Source organism: Coregonus clupeaformis, chromosome 6 (assembly GCF_020615455.1).
Source record: "Coregonus clupeaformis isolate EN_2021a chromosome 6, ASM2061545v1, whole genome shotgun sequence".
Taxonomy (NCBI): Eukaryota; Metazoa; Chordata; class Actinopteri; order Salmoniformes; family Salmonidae; genus Coregonus; species Coregonus clupeaformis.
Genome location: NC_059197.1, coordinates 3,111,807 through 3,123,186, shown reverse-complemented (window position 1 = coordinate 3,123,186; position 11,380 = coordinate 3,111,807). Strand labels below are relative to the sequence as shown.

At 40.0% G+C, this 11,380-nt stretch overlaps 1 protein-coding gene across 4 annotated transcripts; it reads right to left on the bottom strand.

The window, feature by feature from the left end:
* Positions 1-2,252: 2,252 nt before the first annotated feature.
* LOC121567331 (short stature homeobox protein 2) lies at positions 2,253-9,788 on the bottom strand. Of its 4 annotated transcripts, none has more exons than XM_041877296.2 (5): positions 8,996-9,788; positions 7,356-7,564; positions 4,940-4,997; positions 4,319-4,428; positions 2,253-3,743 (listed from the first exon to the last, which is right to left on the bottom strand). In XM_041877296.2, the coding sequence occupies exons 1-5, from the start codon at positions 9,240-9,242 to the stop codon at positions 3,486-3,488; spliced, it is 882 nt and encodes a 293-aa protein (XP_041733230.1). In that variant the 5' UTR covers positions 9,243-9,788; the 3' UTR covers positions 2,253-3,485. The 4 variants fall into 4 exon arrangements, with proteins under 4 accessions (XP_041733230.1, XP_041733228.1, XP_041733231.1 ...); XM_041877294.2 differs by having other exon boundaries at positions 2,253-3,779; positions 8,996-9,776; XM_041877297.2 differs by having other exon boundaries at positions 4,319-4,407; positions 8,996-9,770.
* Between the last annotated feature and the right edge of the window lie 1,592 nt (positions 9,789-11,380).

The following is an 11,380-nucleotide window of genomic DNA, read 5'->3' as shown; positions in this document are numbered from 1 at the left end:
CAACAGGTCACAAACGGTTGATATGAAGGATCCTTTGCTGAGGAACCAACCGGGTGGTATGGGCCGCATCACAAATGGGACCCCATTCCCTATATAGTACACTACTTTTGACCAGAGCCCCATGGCACCCTATTCCCTAGCGCATTACTTTTAACCAGAGCCCTGGAGCTCTAGTAGTGCACTATATAAGGAATAGGGTGCCATTTGAGATGCAGCCATGGCGTGACTCATAAGGGCTGGTGTTGTGTCTTTGCCATGGGGGGGGGGCCTTATTAGATGTCTGGTGGTGGTGCTGTGTTTTCTGATGTCTTTTCATGCACCAAGGACTCTTGAGTCTGGATTACACCGCTGCTGCTGAACTCTCCTTCTTGTGATTCAATGTATGGAGATGGATAACAATGGAGAAACGGAGAGAGAGAGCCTGAGAAGTATAGGAGGGAGGGAGGGAAGGGTAGGGGGTGCAGAAAAGAGGAAGACAGACAGCGAAGGAGGAGTGTCTGGCTCCCGGTGGCGGTGTGGGACGTGTGTCTTGAGAGTGTGTGGAAAGGAGGGTGAGAGTCGTTGTTCGCCCCATGGCTAATCTAGAAAAGCACTTGTGTGTCCCCATCTCGTTGTCTCCTCGGACCCTCTTAGGCCCTCCACCTCTCCACTGATATGGATGCCTGGAGAGAGGGAGCAACGCAGGGCCGCAGAGAAACACCAACAGGCTGCATGCAGACCATGGTGACACCCAGCATAGCAGTAATGGACCAGATATGGTCTATTGAAATAGTCTCCAGAAACATAAAAATATCAACTAAAAACAACTGTACTCTTAAACAAGCCGTTTCTATCCCAGCACGTGCAAGTCATAAGAATGGTCATGTCCATCGCACTAACAAACGGCCTAATGTAGCAGGAACATGGAATGGGAATGGCCCTACTCATTTACGTGAGTGCAAGTGCGCGCGCCTCCATTAGCAGGCACGGTGTCGTTCCAGGGCAGCGCACGAGCATTCACAGTTCCGTCTCTCTCCTCCATTACTGGTAAGGGGAGGAATCAATAATTCAATAGTTGTGGCGTCTGAATCCAACCCAAACGGCAAGATACACAAGCACTCTAGACTGTAGTGCATCTGTGAGAGCGGTATTAATTAATAGCAAAAGACATTGTGTTTTGTATGGAAATATCGGCTGGGAATGTGATCCGCATTGCCTTAAAATCGGCTTCAGTGTCAGGTGTTTATTAAATCCTCAGTAATGGCCGGTTAAGATGTCCGGAAACAAGTCAGGCAAATTTGCTCTGGAAGTAAAGGGGTCTCTATACATGATGCGCAGTCTCAATGAACCATATCAAACTGTGTAGAAAATCCCAATCTGTCTGTACAAGTGTTTGGAATTAAAAACGAAACGGATTAATCTCAGCGTCGTGACAGTGGCCTAATAGAAAATAATGATTTTGGTCACCATAAAACAATTCTAACATGGATATTTCAATGGTAGCCTAATTCAGAAAACAAGGAACCTATTTCAAATATAGCCTATGGTATATTTTGAAAGCATCTGGAATATAGCAATTATTGTAAATGTCAAGATGTGTATAAAAACGAGCTAGCCTACATAAGAAACAGCTGTAAGACTAGACCAGTGAAAAGTCCCTCACACATCATAACAGCTAAATGACCACACACCGGCATTACACACCATCAAACAGTCTTCGTGTCTTTTACGGATTTTTCCATATATTCAATGGTCTTTTAATATGCTATAAGCCTTTACTATCGTCTTCAATGCGATATTTGACACCTTCTCCACAGAGCTCTGAAATATAACAAAAAATATTGAATAATGTATTGGTTTGGAGAGGTTAGGGACTATGACAAAGATGTCCATAGTCTTGAGAGAAAAATTACACGTGGTTAAACGGGCCTGACACAACTGGATCAAACATATCAAAACATTAATAATTGATGTAGCCTTCCATAAAAGTCTGTATAGGCTTACAACCTGAATACAATCGATTGTAGTAACAGAAGTAGTATGAGTAGTAGGCTAAATAATAATAATAGTAATAATAATAATAATAATAATAATACATATTAGCCTATTATAATAATTGCAATAATACCCTTAGTGCAAAGATAATATGGAATCATAATACAGCAATAATAATCTGAAATTATAATAAAATAAATGTTTATCCATCGAACCTAGGCTACACCCTACACTAGAGACAAAATTGAATGAAAAAGGAATGTAAACAGAGGCTATCATAAAAAGAAACTTCACTTGATTTATTCTATGAACCGAAAACATTTTGTTTAGGTGAGTTCACGTTTCACATAAGTGATGAAAAAAGTAAAATAATTTCTATGATATTTTTAGAAATCCGTGCCTCAGGCAGGCTACGTTCACTTTCACTGTTATAAAAACATCAACATTACATAGCCTACAGAATGCACATGATTTTTACACACGGAAGGAAAGTAAAATAGAAAACAAAAATGCTCTCACAATGCATTCATAAGCCACAAAATAACAAAAAATAATGCATGTTTCTTGTGTATTAACATATTTTACATATGCCCCGTACCGTCTCACATATAGCCTACTGCAATTATTGTCCAAATATTTGTTGTTCTTAAAAAGCGACATTATATTGCGCTTTCAGTAGGTCGAATCACTCGCAAATGCACTCATTGCATTGGATAAAACTTCATAGACTAACTGAAGTTCACCATTCACAAAATAACGTAACATTGATGGCAAATGTCTGAATTCCACACATCCCTGCATGGCTAGAAGCCACGAGGTCCAAATACTCTGACATTCAAGTGAGAGCTTCGTTAGTTCCTCCAAGTGTCTGTCTGTCTGCTGTCCATGGAGGAGAGTACGAGAGTGAAATGGAACCGACTCAAATTACGTCATCTGTGAGGAAAGAAATTCATGCAACACTGCAGAGGAGTTTTCATTTGGACAAGAAGAACAGAAAAAACCTGTCACATAAGGGTCTTTTTTTTGTCTCTCTATTCGTTCACGAACATCCGTTGTTTCCTTTACAGATATTTTTTTTTTTTTAAATATAACGAGGCCAGCCTCTATAGTTTCAAAGGGAAATAATAATATAGCCTAATAACGAAAAAGAACGCAGAATAGTTCGCCTTGTTTCACAAAGAATCGAACGTCCCATCGGCATCGTTCCTCTTGGCAATCTTGCTCATTGACGCCACACTTGTTTTACGTTGGTGCAGTTCCCACGTTGCATTGTGAAAATGTAGCCTACATAAACTCCCGCCCTTTTCGTTGAGATCCAAAATTAATATCGATTTCACAGTCTGTTATCTTTGTTTTATCTCATAAATAGCCTATTTTCAATAGTTATACATGTCCTTCATAAAAAAAACATGAATATGTCCTTGCTTTCACTTTGTAAGCCTTTTTTGTTTCGACTCTCAGTCAATAATGTAGGCATTTTAGACGCCATAGACGCCTTGTTGCACGCCTAGTCACAGTCCCAGAGCTGCCGCGTGTTTTTTGGCCTTGAGTCTCAGATCTGCAATACTGGAGTTTTTGTTGGTGTTTTTGGCGGCTGCAGCTGCGGCCACAACCGAGGCAGCAGAGGCGGATTCAGCCGCGAGCGTAGCCAAGGGCAAACCAAACGGAGGGCCCGGAAACATCATGTAAGGCGCGTGCGCTGCCAGGTGAGAGTGCAGGTGATGGTGCGCGTGGGCCACCGCGCTGTCCAACTGCAGTTGCGCCTGGACCTGAAAGGAGAAGGGCGGCACGTTGCAATGACTATCCTACGGACGCACGGATGGGGAAGAGAGGGGAGAAACACATTAGCTAACTTGTGGAAGGCTGTCTTGTATTAATTTAATCAAGTATTCATTGGGTCCAATTCCATTTAAATTACATCCAATAATATGAATATGAAAAGGGCATTTTCAATTAATATTTAAAGTCCTTTTCAGCTGGAATTGAGATGGAATTGAATCCAACCCTTCTGTCTGTTATGGGAGAACATGTTTAATGCAAGCCCATATAAAACACACTATATCCATTGAATCAAATCTACCACAACTTGAGAACACCATTTAAAAATACCTAACAACTGGGGGATTTTCTATTAAATATGTCATGTGGCATTGGCTACAATGGGTATTCACTCGAGGGTCTGATAACAAGCCTAACGGCCTTATAAGATTATCTGAATAAGATTTTTGTAACCCCCTATCATTAGAACACTGGTGTTGTCCCATTCCATTTGGACAAGGCCTGTGCCAAGACAGCAGTCTGGAGATTGGTTTAGTCAAAGACTGCACGCTTCAAAGTAACTTGCCTGTTGGAATGGCATCCGTAAGGCCCCCACGTTGACATATGGCGCTACACGACAACCTTCAAACTGACTCGCAGCTCCAATGAGAACTCCTGGAAGAAAAGATAGCACATCTGTAAGGGAAATAGTCTCTAGATTATAATTGAGGCAAATATTTATACTCTGGAAACAACGAATTATTATCCAAAATAATGGAGTTAAAATAGCACAACAGGATAAAGATTCAGGGAGCCTACTACCATGCAAACTCCATCTAGATTGTTTGCATATATAGCCTATAGCAGGGCTCTCCAACCCTGTTCCTGGAGAGCTACCGTCCTGTAGGTTTTCAATCCAACCCCAGTTGTAACTAACCTGATTCAGTTTATCAACCAGTTAATTATTAGAATCAGGTGCGCTAGATTAGGGTTGGAGTGAAAACCTACAGGACGGTAGTTCTCCAGGAACAGGGTTGGAAAGCCCTGGCCTATAGTCTTTGTTGTGCATTTGATGCATTACAATTTATAGGCACCCTTGATGCTTATGGTTTTCAAACATGTTCTTGTATCCCTCTCCAAATGTTAACAATTATTATCATCACGCCTAAAAGAGGATATTGCAGGTGGACAAATTATAGAAACGCACCTTTGTGTAACTGATTCTCCTGCTTTCTGCATTTGGCCCTCCGGTTCTGAAACCAAACCTGCGAGGAGAGAAATTAATTAGTGACGGTGATTGGCAGCTGCTTGTGAGGGCATGTGTAATTCCGCTCAAAATGACTACAACCGCAGAAAAACAATATCCCAAAGGAGCCCTGAAATATTAATGCGGGCGCTTAACACCAGATTTTAATTATTACATTTACGACAAGGGTGCAGGCTAAATACAACGTAAGACAGTAGACCACAACGAGAAGGGGGAACGTTATTATCATATTATAGTGGTGTAAACACGCTTGTTCGACATTTGCAGGCTATATTGGACCAAAATAAGTTACCTTCTCAGCACCGGTTTCATCTTTCTATAGATTAGCGTCCCAGAAGAACCGAATTGCTTCTCTGATATCCGATAGCAGCATGTGATTACGGCTTTGGACATCTGAGCAATGCGATCTGAGAAAAGCTCTCTCTCATTAATAGCTGGTGAAATTAATTACCTTAATCTGCAGGAAAATCTATGTTCCTGAAGCATTTAAATGCTTTACAGTTTCGTTTAATTACTGCTATAACACGCACTACACAAAGCTCTTTTTGAGGATAGCTCTTTTCTTTTCTTTCTGTTCCTTAAAAGCATAATTTTCCGAGGAGTAGGCTTGGAACGGAGATAAGGCGTCTCATTACTATGATAATCTACTTTGAATCCCCTACAAAGCTGTGGATAAATTAGTCCACAACACAGTTTATCACTTCTCCTGCACAGAGCGCATTATGGATAGAATAGAAATGATATTGATAAGTCTACCAATATATCTTAAGCTCCAACCTCATATTTTGACCACGTAGCCGTGTCAACACTGCAATATAACATACATCTCGTGTCTTATTGGTTTTATTATAAATCTTTATGTTATGGGCGTAGAATGAAAACAGAAGCGAAGAGCCCACCATGAAGTGAGTAAAGACGTTACTACTTTTTAAAACAAAAATATATTGGCCTTTGTGCAGGAAATTGTCCTTTCATCCCTGCATGCAACTGTGGCTAGAAAAGGGCCCCATAAATCGCATGGTCGTTTACATCATGGACTGAAAATAGAAAGAGTGGCAGATCTTGATTTGGGAGGAAAATAATAAATAATGTATGTAAATCCTCGAGCTGTGCTCCTTGCACTCGCCTAGCTTGTGACACAATACGCCTTGGTAAAATTCCAACTCTCGCCGGGAGACGTTGCAAAAAGCGCTTGCTTTAACTTTTTTGGAGGGAGGGAGGTCTTTTGGGCTCGTTTTAATGATATTTTAGAAAGAACCGACATATTCAGTGAATAAATACTCGCCCCGTCGTCTCCCTGGGCCAAGGCATAAGGGATGAAAGAGGCTGAAATAAGATATTATGAGGTTTGATAAATCAGATCAGAACCGATGTCTATGTTCATTGTTATTGCCCGGCTCAGTTGCTCTTCTCCCGTTACACAGAGATTGAAGCCCCCCCTCTCCAAAACGGCTTATTGGGTTTCAGTAGTACAGATGGTCTTTCCCGGTGGAAAAAAATACAAGACAGATGTATCTCGTGCGAGCAACATTTAGGCTTTTTTGTTTTCTGCAGGATTTTGAATGTCTGATTTAAAAGAGTTTCTTAATAAAATTAATCGTATAATAAAATGTTTAACAAAACTGTAATCTAAAACTTCGCAAATTATGGAGCGCACAATAGGCCTATCTATTTGAAAATATTCTAGGCCCTAATTGAGATACACTGTATAGCGTTATTATTATTTTTTACATGGAATAACATCTCTCTTTCTTTCTTTATTCTCTCTCTGTCTCTCTCTCTCTCTCTCTCTCTCTCTCTCTCTCTCTCTCTCTCTCTCCCTCTCTCTCGCTCTCTCTCTCTCTCTCTCTCTCTCTCTCTCTCTCTCTCTCTCACACACACACACACACACACACACACACACACACACACACACACACACACACACACACACACACACACACACACACACACACACACACACACACACACACACACACACCGAGAGAACATTAGATTTAAACCATTTTAGCATTTTAATTTTAGTTTTTTTGCTAGACTAATACATCCATGATAAAATGTGGATCAATTGCTTATAGTTTCACATTTTAGAATGGTGCTATGCCCCAAAAATGTAATCCCAAATAACTTCAAACCACAAGAAGCATGTCAATAAACCCCATTCTCTAGAGACCGGTAGTGGTACATGGTTTCCCTCTGTGCTTAAAAGTAGTCGAGAACATGAGGACAACTGTTCCTCTCTAGCCAGCATACATAACATCATCAGGTTCGCTTTTGTAAAATATTCCTAATATGAGCAACAATCGATATCTTTACACACAGAAAAAAAACGAAAATAAGATAGAGAGCCCCTTACTTGTACTCGAGCCTCGGACAGCCCTAGCCGCTGGCTCAGCTCCTCGCGCATGAAGGCGTCCGGGTAATGGGTCTCATCGAATAGCCGCTCTAGCTCGTTCAATTGCTCCAGTGTAAAGTTAGTCCGACTTCTCCTCTGCTTGATTTTAGTCTGTGCCTCGTCCTCCATTTGCTTTGTGTCCTCTTTTCTCTCTTTCATGTGCGTGGTACCTACAGAGAGGGGTAGCAGCAAATGAATGAGGTGAGTAAAAAGGCCTCAGCTATACAAGGGTAGAGGAGGAGGCATCACACAACGACCTTGCTAAAGAGAACATGTGGATCCATCCTCCCAAGCATTACACCAATATCAGCTTCGAATGTTTTGTAGTCCTACAGAAAGGTCTTCAATTATTAACTCCTTATAAATATGCATAGAGGTGCCCACTATTGGATGTCCGATCGCTCATCATAGCTCGGGTTTTCCTGTGTCCTAAATAGGATATAGGACCAGCAGCTCGGTTGATATTTTCTTGATGTCACTATAATTGTATTGTAATGGCTATGATATGATTTTTACTAAGGTATAGGTCTACCTGGTGTGCAAGTGTGGGGTTTATCTCATTTGATCTGCCCAATGCCATTCTCCACGGTTGTATAAAGTGAAACGACTGTGATTCACATTTGAAGATGTAAAATATTACCATCCCAGCTAATGCAACAATTAGGCTATTTATTTTATCTAGGCCAATGCAATTAGTGATCAATATGATATAGAGAAAGAGCCTGTATGTTTTAAAGCAACATTTTGTGTTATTAATACCAATTCAAAATAGTAATATTATTATTAGGCTATTATTATTGTTATGATGTATAATTACTGATGACATAATCAAATAAAATGATTAGAGAACATGTATGATAAAACATATAAACATATTAATATTAATCATTTCTGCTAGGCCTATTGATTTTAGTGTTATTGGATCATTTAAATAGCCATTTATTTCCGCCAGCCTTTCTGTCTTTTTGCCATTGATGAATATCTCAGTACAACACCTTTTTTCTTGTTACTGAAATTGCATCGAGCTTCAGAGGGGGTTACACAGTGACCAGCCATGATAATTATTGAAATCCAAAATAAATGCGTTGATCTTTTAAAAGCATGCTATACCATTTCTCTTCAGACAGAAAAGCACTTAACCGGATAGGCATACCTAATTCAATTATGGGCCTGATATTACACGCAACATTGCATTACACAGTGACTACACCTTATGACAACAACTAGGCTATAAACTTAAGCTTACTTTTAGTGTCACTCAAAGTCATATGAAGTCAAACGAGTCATTGGGAAAAATTCCAAATACAAAAGAGTGATAAACCATGCACGTAGGCCTATTAACGTAAACCAACTTCTAGAAGCAACACTTTCATTTTTTCTCTCTCAGCGATATACACCAAAGCATGCATGCTTAATTTCTTTGACTAGGCCCGCAACATGTTTGTCAAAGTTGTTATTGTTTTAGCGCACGGGATATTCCCAAAGTATGAACGTTTAGATTATAATTCAAGAACATTTCACTTTGTATAACCTCAAAGCAGTTACATTTTTGTAAATCACATAAGAAAACCGTATGAACGCATAGCACTAAGCTAGTTTACCATCGATCAGTTTCGGGCTTCCCACATCCCTGGTTCTCTCTGGTCCCAGCATGTCCGGTTCCCTGCCTGGCGATCGCGCGTCCGCCCGAGCGATATCGTTCATTTCCTCACGATTCGGTTCCGTGGCGAGACCCTCCCTGGCTCGCGCGGATCCGGTCTCCAGCACCTCCCTGTACGTGATCACCTCCTTCTTTTCCTTCACTTTCTGATCAAAAGACTTCGAGACAAACGCGGTAAGTTCTTCCATCACTGCTCCAAAAAATCTCCCCGTCTTGTTCTGTCACGCTCTCTCTCGTTCTCTCTCTCTCTCCCTCCCTCTCTCTCTCTCTCTCTCTCTCTCTCTCAGTTCCACAACAGCTTAAGACATCAAGAGTGTTTATTTTTGTCGACCTAAATGCAAGGTGATGTTGTTGCCAACTCTGTATCTCGTGCTGCAGCTAAATGTATAAGATCTCGGCCAAATTTCTTCTTGCTGCGGAGTTCCAACCTGCTGGTGATCAGCTATTGAAGTCACAGTATTTATACTTTGCAAAGCCTGCCCCTTGATCCGTGCAAATTACCTCCCCTCAGGATGCCGGGATGAGCCCCCTTCCCTTCGCCATATACTGACAGCCTCGAAAAACACATTAGCAGCTCTTCAGATTTCACATCATTCTTACGAGGTTGCTATTGGCCATTAATCCAAGATTGACAAGAAGGACTAATTAATTTAATTAAGCGTGGATTCGTTGCTATTGTCCTGAGTTAGTTTTTTAAGCACCAGGGAGATGGGCAGGTTCTCTGCAGGGGTGTGGCTAAAACTGAAAATGATAAGCTCGTGCGTGGAGCACATAACGGAGCTTCCTCCAAATCTCTGTGATCTGGGAAAAAAGATACAACGACAGTGATACGGAGAGAGAAAGGTAAAGAGAGGACCAACTGGGATGCTGATGGTGGAGGCTCACCGTAACCAGACACACACCTTGACTAACATGCAACGATATCGTGTTTGAACAAATGTTCTGTATGTGCTCGAATAACAGCGAATAAACACATAGTTGAAGCAATAACAGATCAACTGTGCTGCATGTTGATAGTTTCTGTATCTTACTTGTTAGTCATTTTTTGTGTGTAATTTGTCATGATAAGAAAAACAATTTGATAAGGAGCTATCATATAAATAATAATCACAATAATAATAATAATAATAATAATAATAACAATAATAATAATAATAATAATAATACATATGTATCCCCTGATTTGGAAGATAGCATAATTAATTATTCGTCTCTGATTTTGTTTTTTACTTGCCTGTTTTTAACTGAGGCTAATGATGGCCAAATAATTATGATCAATAGTTGTTTTCTTCAAATGACAACTGAAATGCTAAAACTGATCTCACATTTTTGTTTTCATTTATTAGAGAATTTATTTACTTTTCAAATCAGCAATTATAGGCTAAGTTTGAATCTGAAGTCATTAGGGAAACTATATTGGTTAATATCAAATCTCGATAGACTTTCTCACGCCATTAGAATGTTAAACAGCAACTAAACGTTTAATTAAAGCGTTTCATGTGATGCGTTGCCATTGGGCGTGTTAATTATGGTTTCTTAAGTTGACAGCCTATTGAAATTATTGCATATTTGCAAAATAAATAAACAATGGTTCACTTACGGTGAAGGTTACTGGATGCCGTGGGGACAAAGCAATTAAGTGAACTGAAAAAGGCTAAACATAAGACAGAATGGGATGGGATACAGCTGTATGATAGGCTATCACTTGTAAATGTGATGCAAAATTAAGCGCGTTTATTGATAATCTATATAAAATACTATTTCCACACACAGGCTCGAACAATTCCCCTTATTAAAAATTCATGATGTCTCTGCTCTTGAACCTTAGGCATTAATTATTTTTCGGCGTCCTCTGAAAGCAGCAGAAATTATAGGCTGCTATTAGGCTAGATAATTCAAGTTCATCTGCAACATGCTATTTATATCAAAATAAGTACAAAGACCTACACACTTTAGTAGTTTAAGTTCTAGCAATTGCAAAGATAAACATGTTCGATCCATTTCAACGTGGGATGTCGTAAAGGTTAGGCTACTAATAGAACACAATTTCCATAGGTAAGCTACCATGGAAACATCTCAGAGTTAAAGTTTTAACATAGGAAAACCGAGAGACAAGAAAACTATAGGCTATCGGACATTTATTTAGACTAGGCCTACGGTATTTTAGGAGATGATATGCTATATAACCTGTATTCACTCCAATAGTCCTAAATTGATAATCAACCCAAACAATTATAGGTTCCCTTTGTGTGGGTATGTATGGAATATGTGTGTGCCTTGTGCGTATGTGTGTGTGTGTGTGTGTGTGTGTGTGTATGTGTGTGTT

What these genes read in the sequence shown, in the direction of transcription:
- LOC121567331 (XM_041877294.2), bottom strand. Translation starts at nt 9,242, where the DNA reads ATGGAAGAACTTACCGCGTTTGTCTCGAAGTCTTTTGATCAGAAAGTG. An exon ending in GGAGAATCAGTTACACAAAG is followed by an intron (nt 4,429 to 4,939) that starts GTGCGTTTCTAT and finishes TTTCCCTTACAG; the next exon opens with ATGTGCTATCTTTTCTTCCA. An exon ending in TACGGATGCCATTCCAACAG is followed by an intron (nt 3,780 to 4,318) that starts GCAAGTTACTTT and finishes GTGCGTCCGTAG; the next exon opens with GATAGTCATTGCAACGTGCC.